We start from the raw sequence: 18136 nt of genomic DNA on the forward strand, positions 1-18136 counted from the left end.
CTCTCCTCTTCTCTCTCCCTCTCTCCCTTCTTCTCCGCCTCCCTCTCCTTTTCCCCCCTTCCCTCTCTCCCCACCTCTCTCTCTTTCTCTCCTTCCCTCTCTTCCCTCCCCCCTCTCTTTCCTTCCCTCCCTCCCTGTCAGGGAAAGGAGGGGCTGAAGTAGTTGGTGAAGGCTGTTGCCTTGGCTTTGGCATTTTGGAGAGGGTCTACTTCCTGATGTCCTGTCCCAGCACCTAGATAGGTCTAGATGAGAGGTGAAAATGGTGTCATTTTGTGTTTGACCACCAGATGGCAAGATGGGGTATGAGGAGGACCTGTCTGTGTTTGGATGAACACTAAATGAAGTAAAATATGAGAGAAGGGCCTAAAAGGAAGATCTGGAGTGTTCATCTTGGCCTGCTTGGCAGTTAGGTAGGGTCTGCTGTGGCAAGCCATCAAGTGCTCTGCTTTCTGAGCCATCCTCACATCCATCTGAGATGTGTTTGCACTTTTGAATGAGACTTGTGAATTTTCCTAATACATTTTTCTCTATTTCATGCTAGTGGTGATTTCTCTGCCTTTTAGTAGGGCTGGTTAAAGTCATGCTGGAACCAACTTACTAGACCTCAGAAGTAACTTGCTCTGTAGAGGCCTAACTAGCCCTGCTTTGAACTGCTGCACATGGACTAGACGTTGTAGGCGGGGATGAGGCCTTGGGATGAGATAAATTACTTATCTGAATCCAGAGAGAAAGAAGCAGAAGGTCCAGGTGGGGCCCAGAACGTTCCTGTGCCCCACACCCCAGCACTCTCCGAAGTCACAGCCTCGCCTCTGGGGTGCTTTGCCAGGGTCAGCCAGTTGGAGTTCTAGGTGCCATGGCCTTGGTTCCCTTTGCTTTCTGTTTTGGACTAGACATCATCCAAGGAGTTCTCTTCAGTCAGGCTGATGTAGGAACTGAGGGATTCTCGGAGCCCCTCACTGAGGAGAGATGCCTCCCCACTGGCAGGTGTTTCCAAAAAGAGGATGCTGCTGTGGATGGGGGAAAGCGGGTAAAGGATTCACTTCCCCTTAGAACAGTACGTGCCACTCCTGCTGACAACCTCAGGCTTCTCGTCTTTGTTTTTTAAGACAGGGTTTCTCTGTGTAGCCCTGCCTGTCCTGGCCTCGTTCTGTAGACCAGGCTGGCCTGGAACTCACAGATCCCCCTGCCTCTGTCTATTGAGTGCTGGCATTAAAGGTGTGCGCCACCACCTCCCATCATGGGCTTCTCATCTGTTAACTGATCTAACTCCATCTTTACCTCCCTATGGGGACTCTGTTCATCCATCTGCTCTAACCGTCTTCTCACCCTGGCTGCCCTGAGGGCTGCGCCTCCCTTTTCCCTGACACTGCCTGGTCCAGCCTGGGATGGACTCTAGAAGGTATCTTTTTTTTTTTTTTTTTTTTTTTTTTTAAAGACAGGGTTTCTCTGTGTAGCCTTGGCTGTTCTGGACTCACTTTATAGTCCAGGCTGGCCTTGAACTCATCGATCCACCTGCCTCTGCCTCAAGTGCTGGGATTATAGGCCTGTGCCACCACGCCTGGCTTAGATGGTATTGCTTGCTGCGGTAGGCCCGTCTGGGTGGTGAGTCCATGTTTTATTCTGCCTTCATGGTTTTGGGACTCCTTACCTATCCAGCGCTTTCCAATTTAGTGATGACGTCGGCGCAGTCACAGGTAGAGGTGTATCTTTGCCAGGTAGTGGGCCAGGCTTCTGGAGGACACAGGGCTCCCTGAGGACACAGCAGATGTCATCTGCCAGCTCTGTGGAGGAGATCCAAACCCATGATATGATACCTGCCCTGACAGTTTTCTGTGCTTGGCACGTTGAGGGTATGGTCACCAGAAAGTAATAGGAGGTGAAGTCTCAAGCTGTTGGGCTCATAAAGACTAAGGTGTGGTAAAGTTCATCTGGGGCAAAGTTACCTGATACTTAGTTCAGTGTAAAACTGAATAAAAGAAGTAAGGAGTGGTCAGCCTGACTCTGTCAGATTACTGTGTAGAACCATCTCGTAGAATCTCCCAGTGCCCCTCTCTGCTTTTTTCCCCTCAAGACAGGGTTTCTCTGTGTAACCCTGGCTGTCCCCACTCTATAGACCAGGCTAGCCTCAAACTCTGATCTGCCTGTGTCTTCCTTCCTAGTGCAGGATTAAAGCCGTGCACCACCGCCTGGCAACGTTTCCCGTTTTGTCTCCTTGACAACTTGGTTACAGGACAGGCACCAGAATTGCTAAGGATTGCATTGCACCCCAGATGAGTGAGGTGTAAGCATTACATACTGGCTCTATGGATAAAGACTTGGGTGGCAGTCTGGTTCCTGTGGAGAAACTCAGCTGCAGGGCATTTGATTTGGAGCCACCATTGCCATTGACACTGGCCAAGCTCACAATGGACCTGTAGTTCTTGGTCAGCTTGGGATGGAGACAGCTCCCACCCACAGCTCAGCACAGGGGTGGCATAAGGATAGACAGCAGAAGGGCCTCTTCTGTCTACATCACCCCAGCAGGTCAAGCATCTAAAGGGCCCAACTGGCTGCCCCCTGCGCCCATCGGCCAGTTTATGGTGGAAGCCAAAAAAAAGCCATACCAGAGTAATGTTCCACCAGGGCGTGGAGTGAGGGGAAGGTGAGGCGTGGTGAGATGTACAGCCAGCCGTTGTCAAGACGCTGTATCCTGTAGTGTCTGATCCGGTCCCAAGATGCAGGGCGGCTGAGTCGGATGGACAGCGAATAGCAGCCTGGAGAGGAAAGGTCAGGGCTGGGTATGAGGTCAGCCCTGCCTAGGTTGAAAAGGAAAAAATAGCTACAGCCCAGCTTTCATGGGGATGTTGGGGTTTAAGGCAGAACAAAAACTATTGGTTGTAATAGATACGATTCTATGGTCCTCAGAAAGGGTGAGGTGTAAGCATTAAGTATTGGCTGTATGGATAAAGACTAAGGTGACAGAAGGGCTTTCTCTGTGTAGCCTTGCCTGTCCTGGACTCACTTTGTAGGCCAGGCTGGCCTTGAACTCAGAGATCCACCTGAGTGCTGAGAGTAAAGGCACACTGAGGGTTAATGATTATCCTGGTCTATCTGAACTCTACCCTGTGTCCCTGCTGTTCCCTTTCTGGTGGTTTGACTATGAATGGCCTCCATAGTCTCATATATTTGAATGCTTGGTCATGAGGGAGAGGCATGACCTTGTTGGAGTAGGTGTGTCCTTATTAAAGGAAGTGTGTCACTGGGGTAGGCTTTGGTCCTTATGCTCAGATCCTTACGCTAGGCCCAGTATCTCACTCTCCCAGCTCTCTGCCGATCCAGATGTGGATCTCTGAGCTGCCTCTCCAGCAACATGACTGGCTGCACACCACCATGCTTCACAGCCATAATGTTAAGGAACTAAATCTCTGAACTTGTAAGCCAGCCCCGTGGAAATGTTTTCCTTGTAAGAGTTGCCATGGTCATGGTGTCTCTTCACAGCAACAGAACACTTAAGACAGCCTATGCAGAACGTTCTCTCACCTGCACGACACACACTGTCCTCCTAAAGAAGGATGGTTCTGATTTATTCTGCCATCTTCCTGCCTTCACAGACAGCTTTCATGCCTCCATCACTAAGCCCCAAACTCTGGAGTCATTGACTGCTTCCTCCCATACTGGCTTGATCTGGATCCACAGTGCCTTCCCAAAGGCCCTGGAGTGGAGGCATGACTCCAGTGCAGCCGTGATAGAGACTTTTGGGAAGTGGTAGGGTCATGATGATTTGGGCTTCTCCCAGCAAGCTTTTCTGTTTCCTGGCTGCCACAAGCATCTTTTCTCCATCACATTCTTCTACCATGAGGCAAAATATCTTGCCAAAGACCTAAAAGGCAACTGGCCCAGGTGACTGTTGGCAGAAACCTCAGAAACCATGAACCAAGAGAAACCTTTTCCCCTTTGAGTCCTATTATTTTGCCACAGCCATAGAAAAGTATGTACCAACCTGGACTGGTGTTTTGTATTTGATTGCTAATTTCCCCCTACCCCCTCCACCCCCGCACCAGGTCTCCTTGCTGCCTTTAATGAGCAGACACTCACCCCAAAATGATGTTTGTAATCCTTGCCTTCAAGTTATTCCTGATTGGTTGAATAAATGCCTACACACCTGGCCAGGGCAGAGCGAGGAGGTATGGCCAAAGTTCTCAGGCTTCCAAGAGAGAAGGATCTTGGGTGAGAGAGAGGTACAGAGAAGGAGGAGGAAGCAGGGCTGCCATGATGTTATCATGGAGAGGAGCCCTTGGCCAGATCAGCTTGGATGGGGGGAGCAGCCCAGATGGACAACATAAGTACTTGGATCGTGAATGAGAAGTAGCCCAGCTAGGAATGCTTAAAGCAGCTGGCCTGGGGTGGAGGCTGGGAAGTGATGAGGATAGTTTAAAGGGTTAATACCTGCCCAGTCCCAGGTAAAAGGAGGCTATTCTAAATACAGCGGGTGTCTGTGCCTTTATTATCTACAACAAAGTTAACCTGTCAGAAATCCTTACTGGCTATGTTTAGAGAACACCTGGAATCAGGCCACATCTCAACCAGACAAAGCATGCAACTGCTTCCCAAGTGGTTTCCCACTTCCAACTTGTCACCTACAGCAGTAGGTCACTCCCCTTTGGAGCCCTTCCTGTCACATTTATTACTTGTTTTGTTTGTTTGAGACACACTTTCTCTGTGTAGTCCTGACTGTCCTGGAACTCTGTAGACCAGGCTGGCCTCGAACTCCACCTGCCTCTGCCTCCAGGTGCGAGGTTAAAGGCATGTGCCACCATGCCTGGCCTCCCTGTCAATTTATAATCAAAGTACTCACTTTTGAAAGGCTTTCCAGAATCTGCCCTCTCCTTGGACCACTGGCTGTAGGCTGAGAGGTCTTTCCTCAAGGCATATGCGCACTGACCCCACAGACACACCTTCAACTCCGCTTTCCGCTTTCCTGTGTTCTTAAGGAGGTGGACACTTCCTTACTCATTTGCTCGCTGTCCACTCTGCCACTGAGGCTGTGGCTGGGATTCTGCTTTTTGTTTTATACCTTGCATTTGAGTGTCCTAGTGCTTGGTTATTGACAGAGGCTCATTGCATAGCTGAAGCTGGCCTTGAACTGTGATCTCTACGCCTCTCCCTCCCACGGCTGAGGTTACAGTGAGCTACCTAAAGACTCACTGCCCTTGCACTTCTTGTAGAAAACATTGAACAGCTGCCCATGAGTCATGGCCATGAGGCCAGAGCTTAGCCCCTGGATGGAGAAGCCACCTCTTTCTCATTGACCTCCCTTACTGCATCCAACACAAAGGGGGCAACAGAGAGTGGAGGAAGGATGCTTGTTGGAACCCGTCCTTAATCCCGGCACAGCTCTCTGGAGCAGTTCTGTGGCCTGTGCAGGTTTAGGACTCCTTCATAAAGCAGTACTTTGGGGCCAACTCAAGCCTGGCTCTCCCCAGGCTGAGATCATGACCAAGTAAGCTAGAGGGACTCTGAGGTGATGGAGGGGGTGGGGTGGGGTGGCTGGTAGGGTTCTCTTGAGAGCTCAGGCCTGCAGGCTTTCTTCCTTGGTTTAAACACATAGTTCCACTCCTCTGGGATCCCAGCCTCAGAGCTGCACTGGCCTCGGGTCTAGGCTGAACCCTGTGACACTAGCTACTTAGGTGGAGGCAGGAGGATCACAGGGCCTAGCTGAGCCGCAGAATGAATTCAACAACAGCCTGAACAAATTAGTGAGACGCTGCCTCAAAATAAAGAATACCGCAGAAAGAGAATAGAAGAGCTGATCCTGGTGTCGGCCAGTCAGCGGTTACCGTGACATATGTGACAAAACGCACAGGGTGTAAGTAAAGGTCTGTCTCTCACCACTCATCTGTATTCGGCCTGGCTTCTCATCTGTCACTCTGAGAGAACAGAGAACCACCCAGAGAGGGAGGCAGATTTCGGGCCCCTGTCCCCAGTGGGTCTGTGACGGCAAGAGCTGCCCCTGTCGCACGGTCCAGAGCGTCCCAATGACTCCTGAGAGCCACCAGGCATCGTGGTGCACACCTTTCATCCCAGCACTCAGGAGGCAGAGGCAGGTGGATCTCTGTGAGTTCACAGCCAACTTGGTTTACAAAGGGCCAAGGATACACGGAGAAACCCCATGACATCACTCAGGACTTTAGAACTTAGTGTCAGTTTTATTTTTTTGGCCCACAAACATTCACACAGCTATCTAGGACATACCTATTTAAAGTGTCTGAATCAGGTCCGAGCCCCCAATACTCCTGACTCCAGCACACACTGGGGCTTCTAAGATGCTCTACTTACTGCAAACCTGCCTTGTCCACTGCGGAGCATCACCTAGGAGCACTTTTTCAGATTCCAGATCCCACAACACATCATCCCTGACCAGCTCAAGCTTGGAGTGGAGGCGTCCAAGGTATCAGCATCTCCCAGGTGATTCCAATGGACGGCTAAGAGTTAGGTCCCCAGGTGAGCTAGCTCCCCAGCCCAGCAGTGTGAGGGGAGTGTGTTCAGCCCCTGCCTCAGCCTCAGTCAGCCCGCTGTGCGTGCAGCGGTCCTGCTGGCAACTCTGTTACATCCCTGGATAGAGACACCCCTCCCCGCGCCCCACTCAGGTCTATGAGGGATGAACTAAAGTGATCTCTTTGCCCGAGCTAGGTAGGTATGTCCTCTAGCCTAAGCCGTGCTGTGGAAAGGAAGCCCTAAGGGAAGGTTGCAGTCAGTGCCTGGGAGACAACCATTCTAAAAGGTCATCACGGGAAGTTTTTGTACAAGCTAGCGAACCCCATGCATCCTCCAGTCCTGCCTCCCCAATGCCAAGATTATAAGCATACGCCACATGCCATGCCTTTTTACATGGGTGCTGGGGCTTGAAGTCAGGTCCACACGCTTGCAAAGCAAACGCTTTCTGGACTGAGGCATCTCCCAGCCCCCTCTGCCTTTCATTATTTTATAGTTAAGGGCCTTACTCTGTACCTCCAGCTAAGCCTGGAACTCACTACTGAACTCACTACTGGCCCAGGTTGGTCTTGAATTCCTGGGTGATCCTCCTGCCTCTCCTGAGGGCAGGAATTACCAGTACTCCCAGCTTTCTCTATTGAGACTGGGTCTCCTGCAGAACAGTGAGTATGCCTTGAAATCTCTATGTAGCTGGAAGCGACTTTGAACCTTGATCCCCTGGGCTCTGGCTCCCGAGTGCTGTAACTCAGGGTCTTCTGTTTCTCATGGGAGTTGCCTTATGATCGACCCTCACTGGGTCCCGGCCTGACTGTGGATCCTCCCAGGTTCTTGAAGATCTTTAGGGACGCTCTCTTGCCTTTTCTTTCCCCAGTGCACGAATTCCCCTTGAATATGCTTCTTTTTTTTTTTTTTGGTTTTCTGAGACAGGGTCTTTCTGTGTAGTCTTGGCTGTCCTGGACTCACTTTGTAGACCAGACTGGCCTCGAACTCAGAGCAATCCGCCTGCCTCTGCCTCCCGAGTGAATATGCTCCTTCTTAATCAAGAGGGCAGGATGAACGTGGCACAAGGGGTGGTCACTAGACCCTTCGGGCTGCACCAGACCAGGGCTAGGGTGGGGTGGGTGGCTGAGCACTGAGCACTTCCTGTGGCTCTTCTAGCTCACAGTTGGTAGGTATGCAGGGCTCCAGTCCCTGTCCCCACCACCACCACCACCACCACGGAGGCTTCCTGTTTGTGGCTGCTGCACTGGGGCCAGCTGCCCCACCACCACCTGCAGCCAGCCAATGGGTGTGTGTGAGAGTGCAGGGGTTGATAGTTCTTGGAAATGAGCAGGAGAGGCTGGAAAAAGATACTCCAGAAAGCCCCTGGGGGAAGTGCGCGCAGAGCGGAGGCTGAGCACAAGGCCCCTGCAGCCCAGCTCAGTAAGTTCAGTTAGGGCACACACAGCAGATCGGCCTGCACTCCCAGTGTCTCCTCCCTTAGGCCATCCCTAGCAAACTCCGCACTACTACCCTGCGGCTCGTGATGAACATCTGCCAAGGGATCGTATCATGTGCTGTCTCGGGATGGAGGGCTCACCACCGCCAGTCAGAGGAAATCCCCGTTGCCAAAATATATAGATTAAGCTTGGATTCTGGTCTGCTCTATTGTCACAGGGTCCTCATGGAAGCAATGGGGCTCAGCTCCAAGCCTAGGAACCCACTCCATGAAGTCTCCCCTTGATCGCTCCAGGGTAATTGTCTTTCCTTTGCCCTCATCGCCTGGCTCCACCTCAGGGCCTTTTCCTGGCTGGACTCAAGCAACCTCTGCTTACTGGAATGGCAACAGTCTGTCCTCCTTGGTCTCCTATCCTGAGCCTGCTCTGGAGAGTTGGGGTGGGGGGTGGGGCGCTGCTGAGTTTACCCACCTCTCCTGGTTTGGCTCTCTCTGATGAGGAAGGCCCCTCCCGGGTTCCCAGGCAACAAGAGTAGTTCCTCAGCTTTCTCCCGGCTCAGGCCCTCATACAGCCACCTGGAGGAGCAGAGAGGGACAGGGTAGGCTTGTGGGTTTTAAGAAACTCCTTCCTGGGCCTGGAGCAATGGCTCAGAGGTAAAGAGCATGGCCTGCTTTTCCAAAGGTCCTGAGTTCAATTTCCAGCAACCACATGGTGGCTCACAACCATCTAGAGATCTAGTGCCCTCTTCTGGTGTGCAGGCATGCATGTAGGCAGAATACTACATAAATAATAAATAAATAACGCTTTTTTTAAAAAGATTTTATTTATTATTATGTATATAGTGTTCTGTCTGCATGAACATTTGCAAGCCAGAAGAGGGCATCAGGTCTCAGTATAGATGGTTGTGAGCCACCATGTGATTGCTGGGAATTGAACTCAGGACCTCTGGAAGAACAGATGGCGCTCTTAACCACTGAGCCATCTCTCCAGCCCCCTCTTTTTTTTCTTTTTAAAGAGACTCCTTCCACACCGCTCTCTGTATGACCTTGAGATCTTCCCTCCCCTGCCCTCTGGGCCTAGACGCTCTCTGTCCTGTGCAGAGCGTATCTCAGCAGTTCAGAGGTCCCCTCTGGCTTTGCTCTTGGGGGGGCCTGTTCCAGAGACTTTGGGGAGCAGCTGTATGAAGGCAGCCCCAGTTGTTCTTTGCCTAGAAACTTGGTTCCCAAGTATCCTGGGTGCGGCAAAGCTGACAGCAGAGGCTGCTACCAGCCTCAGTCCTAACACTGCCCACGCCTCCAGCTCCACTGTGGATCCACCCACCTTTGTGATCCACTTTAGGATGATGTTAGAGACTGCCTGTGTCCTCTGTGTCCCCTTCAGTGGCCTCTACACTTAATCCTGGCTCAAAGCCTCACACCACAACACCTCTTCTATGGGGCCTTCTCTGCTCCTGGGTCTCATGGGCCAAGCTGAACAAGACATGACACTTGTCTGCTCCTTCGGAAGGCAGGGCCCAGGCTCTGTTCAGTTTGTGGCTCTGTGTAAAGTGAACACTGTGGGAAGAGTGTAGGAAGGTCTCCAATGTAGGCCTGGGCCAGGTACTCACCCGTGGGAGACTTTAGCCACGTGGACACTGGGGATGTGGTACTCTCGGCCAGACACTTCGGACAGGACTGTCCACCAGTCTCCATCCCTGTGCAGAGATCACAGTGGGCACCAGCTTCATTTGGAGTTGGCAAGAACCCTCTCCAGACTTACAGCACCTGTTCTAGTCATTTCCCAGAATTCCCTACACCAGGCTCCTCCTTAGGTGAGGGCCTGGCAGGTGGGCCTGTTCTGAGGCCTGACCCTGTGGGTGTGTCAGGCTGCCAGAAAACCACCCAGGATGTGGTCACATGGGAGCCCTCCAAGAGTGGCCCTGTGCCTCCCTGCTGGCTGTGGAAGGGCCCCTTCTCCCACAGTGTGAACTCAGGGGCCCAGTGTTGGAGACTTACTCAGAGAGGATGCTCAGTGGCTCCCCAAGTCTCAGAGATAGTCCGGCCTGCTCACCTGCTGGGAAACTGCCCAGGGCCACAGCTGCAGCTTTGTTTCTCTCTAGATAGAGGGATAGACACACCCACTAGGTCAGTCTTTTCTCAAGATGTGAGCTCTGGTTGATCCCTGCCTTGGCCTGGCTCCCCTCATTTACCCCTCCCACAGGCACGCACAACAGGGCAGCCCCAGAGTCTAAAATCCTTCTGGCAGGCTCTACAGGGCCTGGGAGAGCCCAGATAGCTCTGGAGGGTTCCCATGAAGGCCTTCAGGTTATGTGGCTTGAGGACCAGGATCCTGACATGCCTCCCTGGATGTCTTAGACAGAGTTTGATGAAGGAAATCTATAGCTGGGGATGCCCAGGGGCAAGGGGTGCTGTGTAATAAAGCAACACTTGCCTCAAATGTACATAGCTTGGGTCCTCTCCCTAGCACCCTGGCAAAGCAAAACAAAAAACCCACCGCCGCTAGAAGCCCTTATCAACATGGATCTGAGATGGGCCTTTGAAGTCTAGTGGTGGGACCACACAGCAGCTCTGAGGGCAGGGGAGGAGCTCAGGAAGGCTAACAGCTCAGCCTGGGGCCCCAGGCCTGAGGTCTATGAGCACCAGCACTGCCATGTGCTGTCAGGAGACAGAAAACAGGCTGCAAGCGGAGGGTAACCTCCCTTTGCAGGGTGAGGTTCGTTCCCATATATCTGATGCTGGTTTCCTTGTTGCTCCTCTGTCAGGCCCCTGGAGAGATGGCCATGTAAAGAGGCTCTGTAACTCTAGAGCACTGTGCACAGACGCAGGGTGGATTCCCAACGGCCTATATCCGGGGCAGTGAGTGAAGGCCCGTGCCATCCCTCGGAAGTGCCACCAGAAGCTGCTATTGCAGGCCTGACCAGGGCAAGTGCCCCACGGGAGCATGTGGCTAAGAGTCCTGCTAACCCTGACTGTACCCTACACATCAGGCCCTACTGGGAGCTTCCTCCATAATTTTACTTCTTACTGGGCCCTGACACCGGTGTGTCTGGTTATCTCCGCTTTGCAGAAAGGTCTCAAGACCCTGATGCAGGTCTCAGCAAGGAGAAGGGCATAACAATCCAATTCCAATTCCACAGGACCCTGTTCACAGGCCCAGGTGAGGGAGGAGGGGGCATGAGGGGCTGGTTGACAGTGGCACCTCTCAGGAAGGGCCCCAGCTTCCTGGGAGGTGAGGGTTCCAATGGAGGAGGGATCGGCATGGGTCGTGGAACCAGAATGAAACTAAGTCACCAGTCACTTAGTGGACACGAAGTCGAATCTGGAGGTTGGCCTGACCATCAGGGAGCAAACAGCAGCCAGCCAGCCCACCCAGTCTAGCAATCTCCTTCCCTAAGGCGGAAGGGCCAGCAAGTGTCGTTATAAGTTACCCTCCCCACCTCTCCTCTCTTTCCTTCTTCTTCTCCTTTCTCAGTAAGGATCCCCCAAAGGCAAGACTTGCTAGCACATGGATACAGGATGCCAGGAAAAGCAGGCAAGGTCAACAGAAAGGGTTCTTTGTCTACACGGAGCTCCCAAAGTACCAAGGTCCCACAGGACTCTGGGATGCTCTCTCAAGAGGAAGCTGAGACCCAGGAGTGGGGGAGGGAGAACAGACAGACAGACAAGGATCCAGGAGGTAGATGGGGTGAAGGGCTCTCTGCTGCAGGTGGAAAGAACTGGCTCCCACATTTTTCCTCTTAAAAGGTTAGCTGAAACCCCACAGCAGGAAGTTTCTCAGACCTCAGGGTCTCCAATGAAGCCTGGTAAGGATTCTTGCACTCCTAAAACCTGTGGCCTTGCATGCCTAGCAGATGAGCCTCGCACTGGCCCAGTGGACCAACTTCGCATGTCTTCTTCCGTAAGGCTGTTCTGACCTGCCCCTCCACACACTCTCATCCCTGCCACACTACCACCAAACCTAACACAACCGTCACTCAGTGAGACCGGGCCTAGCTTGTCCACTGTGCTCTCTTGGCACCCGGCAGAGCCTCAGTAAGTTTAAGATGGAGGCAGGCCTGGGGCACAAATGGCTTCTAGACCGAGCTAGTCAAAACTCCTACTCCTCTTGGGACAAGGCAGCTCCCCTGAGAGATGCCCTTCTTTCCTTGAGACCGGGTGGAAGGGAGAAAAGACCCCCTGCAGGCACAGCTGCCAGGGGTGGTCGCCACCCTCAGAAGCACCAGGATGATGTGGCAGCCTGCCCCCTGCACCTAACTCAGTGAAAAGAGGGTTGTGAGTGGCTTGGTCTCCAAGTCTCTTACTGCAGATAAAGGGCCTCCAAGGGCTCCAAAGGCGTTCAGGGTGTCCTGGCCCCACAGAGTCTGGTACTAGGGAGATAAGAGACTTGCGTGGAGAACAGGAAAAGAAACCCATCACTTTGAGGGGTCTGGGGGTTGAGGACCAACAGTTTCTGCCAGACGTCTTGGCTCTGGTGTAGTTAGTTACTACTCCTCATGTCCCTCCTAACAGTGCCGATGGGTTTGGATAATCGCAATATCTGTGGTGGTTAATTCTCTGGACCACCATGGCTCCACACACGTTTCAATAGTGTCTGGTCAAACCTTCCTGGCTATTTCCGTGGAGATAGTTTTCAAGCAAGACAATCCAACCCCCCACCCCCGTTATAAAATTAAAGAAAGGCTCTTCCAGCATGTAACCCACGCTAGACATAAACCCACTATTCTCCTTGCCTTCTAAGTGAAAGAAGCATAGGTTTGTATTACTGCTTGCTGTAGCTTGATGCCCAACTTTAAGCACATTTTTGAACGTGTCCTCAGGTGGACCCCACAGGCTCCCGTGTGCTACCCATCAAGTACCCATCAAACACTGAGTTCCACTCCCAGCGCCTCACATTTAATGTTCTTATCTCGCCGGGCGGTGGTGGCACACGCCTTTAATCCCAGCACTCGGGAGGCAGAGGCAGGCGGATCGCTGTGAGTTCGAGGCCAGCCTGGTCTACAAAGTGAGTCCAGGACAACCAAGGCTACACAGAGAAACCCTGTCTCAAAAAACCAAAAAAAAAAAAAAAAAAAAAAAAAAACCCAAAACAAAACAAAAACAAAAAACCCCAATAATGTTCTTACCTCTACTGCAGACTCGACAGATGCTGGGAGCCTGTCTGGCTCACTGGGAAGGGTACACATAGGGCTTTTGTTGAAGCTGAGGGTTGTGTTGGGGTTGTCAGCCCGGGACCCAGAGGCAGTGAGGTCCTGGAAAGGGCCTGGTGGCCCCACAGACACAACCTACCTGCTTGTGTGGACACAGGTCCCTGGCCTGGGCCAGACGAACTGGAGTTGGAGCTTGGGCTGGGCAGGCTCTTCCCTCTGCTGGGCAAACTTCCCATCATTCCTCAGCGGAGTCTCAGAAGCACACGCCTGAGAGAAACCTGGAAAGGGTGCTGCTGTGTGGACAGAGCCTGTGATCCCAGCTCGGACCCAGCTACTTGGCTGTCACAGACATGTGACCTGATCCATCAGGGCCAAGAAAAAGACACCACGAAAAGAAACAGTCTCAATAGCCGCTCTCTCAGGGCCTTGCAAGGCATCACTCTATTGTACTGACTGACAGGAAATCCAAGCTGAGACTGCGGGCAAGGTGGAGGTGATTTTTTTTCCTGTATCCCATTCTTTCTAGGCAGTGGCCTTTGTTCTATTCGAGTATTCTGGGCCTTTTCTTGTGTCCCCTCCGGTGGCTTGGCCTGCCTTTTCCATTCCCTTTGGGTCTGTCTGGGCCCCACCCTGTCTCAGGAAGCTCCCTAGGAATCTTCAGCCTTTGCTGATCCTCCTTTGAATTCCTGTGGCCTGAGGAACCATTCCTCAGCCCTGGGCTCACAGTCTGCTCGTTGGTGGCAGGGATAGTCGGAAGACACTGAGCTCTTTGCTGGATGCCAAGGCCCATGGCTAGGGTTAGGGATGGGCTAGAGGAAACAGGAGGGCTTAGGATGGGGGCCCAAAACAGAAGGATGCTGACCACAGTTAGCAGTGCCAGAGCACAGAGTAAGATTGCTGGGAGTCCACGTCAGTCTGTGTGACTTGCAGGGCTCTGAGTGACTGACTGGTCACTTCCCTTCTTAGTGCCTCTTTTTCTCATCTGAGAAGTGAGGAGAACCACACCTGACATTTGGGTCTGGTAGATAATGCCCTGGAAAGCCAGGCCTGGGGCCAGACTTCCTTCCTGGTCTTGAACGTCCTTTGTGAGAAATTCCTCTAGGAATGCTTCCCTTTTCACTTATTCTGTCGTGTTCCTTAGAGACTTCTTTTTGTTGTTTGCTTTTAGTTTTTATTTGTTTAATAATTTATTTTTATTGTATGTGCATTGGTATTTTGCCTGCATGTATGTCTAGGTGAGGGTGTCAAGAGTCTCTCAGACTGGAGTTATAGACAGGTGTAGGGAATTGAACCCAGGTCCTCTGGAAGAGTAGCCAGTGCTCTGAACAGCTGAGCCATCTTTCCTGTCTTCTGCTTTCTTTGTTTGTTTGTTTGTTTTTCTTTTTTTTTTTTCTTTTTTTCTTCTTTTCAATACTGTAGCCATTTTCAGGGACCTTAGACTACAGCTGTCCTTAAGGCTCATAACATGGCATTACTGTTGCCAACCTTTTCTAATTTCTGCGTAAACACGTTGAGATAAGCAGACTAATTGGCTGGCTTGTTTGTTTTTCAAGACACGTTCTCTCTGTGTAGCCTTGGCTGTCCTGGACTCACGCTGTAGACTAGGCTTGCCTCAAACTCACAGAGATCTGCCTGTCTCTGCCTCCCGAGTGCTGGGATTAAAGGCCCTGTTTTCTGCTTTTATGAGACTATGAACTGAGGACTATGTTCCCTCGGATGCCCCCAAACTCCTGGGCTCAAGTGACCCTGCTTCATAGTCATCTGACAGCCATCAGGATCAGTTGGAGCCATTCCCTGCCATGACTCTACAGTTCTGTGTCCTATCCTCAAGCACTCAGTGAGGCCACCAAAGGCACTCAACACATGTCAGCAGAGTGAATCAAAGTGACCATGGTGTTTTGCAGTGCCTAGTCCTCAGTCTAAGCAAATCCTTGGTTTCTAGAGAAATGCTGATTATCCAACACAATGTTAAGTGTTTCGGTGGGGTGGGAGGTGGGTTCTCTCATTCTTTTCAGATGATCTCATTGCTTTCAGTGACAAGATGTAGTTTCACCCATTCGGTTCCATTCAGCTGCCAAGGCACTGCCAACAGTTTGCAGTTGGAAGGGGCAGCTCACAGAACACCATGAGGACACAGCATGTTCTTTGCCCTAGGGTAGGGCCACACCCTGCCTGAATGAGGGTGTCGTCCATCAATGCCAAGGGATGACATCATTTTCTGGAATAGTCCGCACTGAGTAGAGCCCCAGCCCCGCAGGGACGCCCACTCCTCTATGCCAGCCTCCTGCCATCATCTGGAGACACAGCGGCTGTCCCGCTGCCTCTGTGCAGGAGCTCAGTGTCCACAGCACACAGTTCAGGAACACCAAGCAGGCTGGTGCTCCAGGATTGGCGCTGAGACTTTGGGGGTTGGGAAGCCGGGGTGAGGGCAGCGGTTCTGCTGCCTCCTTAGGGCTGGGATCTGCTCATTGCCAGGGCAGTTCTTCCACGTCAGCTGCCATGAGTGTGAAGTTCAGGCTAAATGCTCGGCTTTATGCCTACACAGGTTGCATGGGGGACTCACTCAGAGCAGCTGTGCAAGGCAAAGCATGCAGCTTGGATTGTGTCCTGTGATGAAGGACCCTAGGGCCCACTCCACAGGGCTGAAGGGAGGACTGGAGGTCAGGAACTCCCTTGCTTTACTTCAGGATCCCTGGGCCAGAGTGGACCTGCTCTTTGCTGGGCACCTCTCTGGGGCTCTGCAACTTCCTCTTCCTGGTCTGGTACCTACTGGGGAAGATGAGGCCCAGGCAGTGGCAGTGAGGCCGATGACAAGCAGGTGCTGGCCACATTCGCAGAAGAGAGCAGATGATGTGGCATACGTCTGAGCCACATACTATGTGCTTAGGCACTGCCTGGTGTCCCGGCGAGCAGGTGGGCAGAGTGTTGGTGAAAGGCAGAGAAACTGCACAGTGCCCAGGGGGCTGTGCTTCTCTCTAATCCCATTTTCATTGCAATGACCTTGTCTAGAGGATGCAAGGATCTCATGCAGAGGATGACTTCCTGCTGCTTGGGCAGCGGTTAGACACTGCAGGGCCAGGATGGCTATTTTCTCTTTTGTGATTTTGTGTGGTTGGCTTTGTATCTGGGAACAGAGCTCGGGGGCTCAAGGGTTCTTTAGCCCCAGGCTCACTCCTTTTCAAACTAAGAATCTCACCCTGTGAGAGCAACTGAGATGCTGCAGGTGACGGTCTTTCAGCGAATAAGAGTCCCCCAGAAAAGTGGGCCGCACAGAAGAGACCAGCAGAAACATGAGATCTTGAAAAAAAACTGCAAGTCTCCTGGAGGCAGTCGGAGGGACCAGAGCCTACTGTGTGTCTGTGGCATCCTAGAGATCTCCTTGTCCATCTAGCTACCAGCCATCCTCCCAGAGCCTACCTACAAAGCTCACCCCGCAGTCTCAGAGAGGACCATTCTTTGTCCCGAGGCCACCAGAAAAGAAAGCAAGCATACTTACGGGTTTGCCATCAGAAGTTGGGTGAGGGTAGTCAGCGGATGCGCACACCGGCCTGACAGTTTGTCGGCGTCTCCCGCACTAACACCTTCGCTCTCAGCCTGGAGGATCACCAGAGGGCAGTCAGAGTAGGTTGAGATGATTAAGCTTAGTTGTCCGTGGACAGTAGTCTCCACGAAACTGGTACAGGAACCCCTTGCTTCTTGGGCGTTCCTGCCCAGCACAGCAGGGCCAGAGGGTGAGGCCTAGGGAGCTGAGCCCCTTGTAGACACAGCTCCCAGCTGCACACTCTGTGGTTCTCACAGCCCCACAGCCGCCCCCCCCCCCCGCACACTCTGTGGTTCTCACAGCCCCACAGCCGCCCCCCCCCCCCCGCCTCTGTTTCCTCTGACTGCATCGTAGACCATGGAGGCACCACCTCGCCCCTTTCCTGTTTCTAGGGAGCAGCTGCTCTCCTCCTGAGCCTTGTGCTGGAGGTCCTGCTTGCCTCTTTGGCTCCATCTTGTCCAAGGAATAAAGAATGGGGAGGGATGCACAGGTGTTCCCAAGCAGGTGTTCCCACGCAGGTGTTCCCACGCAGGCCTGGCCAGAGTAATCAGCACAGCGCTCAATCTTAGCAGTTCTGAGTCCAAACATTCAGAAGGCATTAGGCATAGGAATCACCTGGGTCTTTCTCAGTTATAGACTCCGAAGTGGGGCCCATTTCTGGGCCAGTGGGATGGCTTAGTGGATAAAAATGCTTGCCACCAAGCCTGAAGACCCCAGTTCAATCCTCAGGACCCAGTGGTGGAAGGAGAGACCTGGCTACTGAAAGCTGCCTTCTGTCTACGCCCATACCACCGTGAACGCACGCACCCAATTCCGTAAGAAAGCTGCTTTTTGACTTCCTCTCAAGCACATTAGTAAATATGTAAAAAAAATAATAAAAAATAAAAAGATTTCTAACAAGTTCATGGGTAATGCCCATGCTGTTGGTGTGGGAACTCCATTTTGAAAGTTCAGATTTGGGGCCGAGGTATAGTTTAGTAGGAGACGTGTGCTTGCCACGTTCTAGACCGTGAGTTCAATCCAAAGTGCCTGAAAGTAACTCTATCCTGTCCTCAAAGTGTGATTCCAGCAGTCACGGCCGGCATCAGCTGGGAGGTCATTAGGTGTGCAGGCTTGTCTCAGATTCAGGAAGTCAGAAAGGCCCTGGGAGGGCTCCCTGTTCACATTACACAGCATTTCAGGGGAGTCTGATGCTTGAAACTCACAGGTGTCCTATCCAGAACTGACAATGACCTTGACTGCGCCTACTAACAATGAGCACACCTGCCACTGCCTACTGTCCCCTCCTTAGTGGCCTTTTTTATTTTTATTTTTCTTTGTTTTTTGAGACAGGGTTTCTCTGTGTAGCCTTGGCTGTCCTGGACTCACTTTGTAGACCAGGCTGGCCTTGAATTCACAGAGATCTGCCTGTCTGCCTCGCCTCCCCAGTGCTGGGGTTACAGGCGTGCGCCACCTCCCGACTATATATAGTGGCCATTCTTTAAGCCAGGGCCCCACAGTGCTCTAACACAGCCTTTTCTGGGGACTCTCAGGGTTCCCCTG

General features: G+C 52.3%; 1 protein-coding gene and 1 non-coding gene across 2 annotated transcripts; both read right to left on the bottom strand.

The window, feature by feature from the left end:
- Positions 1 to 616: 616 nt before the first annotated feature.
- On the bottom strand, positions 617 to 16745 carry Sla2 (Src like adaptor 2). The gene is made up of 8 exons (XM_051143656.1): positions 16550 to 16745; positions 13193 to 13331; positions 9902 to 10001; positions 9514 to 9600; positions 8379 to 8482; positions 2604 to 2753; positions 1649 to 1781; positions 617 to 1007 (listed from the first exon to the last, which is right to left on the bottom strand). Exons 2-8 carry the CDS (start codon positions 13290 to 13292, stop codon positions 887 to 889), a joined length of 795 nt encoding a protein of 264 aa, XP_050999613.1. The 5' UTR covers positions 13293 to 13331; positions 16550 to 16745; the 3' UTR covers positions 617 to 886.
- LOC127188682 (small nucleolar RNA SNORA33) lies at positions 14465 to 14592 on the bottom strand. The gene has a single exon (XR_007830541.1). It is a non-coding gene; the product is annotated as a small nucleolar RNA SNORA33 (small nucleolar RNA).
- Positions 16746 to 18136: the final 1391 nt, after the last annotated feature.

Source organism: Acomys russatus, chromosome 4 (genome assembly GCF_903995435.1).
Source record: "Acomys russatus chromosome 4, mAcoRus1.1, whole genome shotgun sequence".
NCBI classification, from domain to species: domain Eukaryota; kingdom Metazoa; phylum Chordata; class Mammalia; order Rodentia; family Muridae; genus Acomys; species Acomys russatus.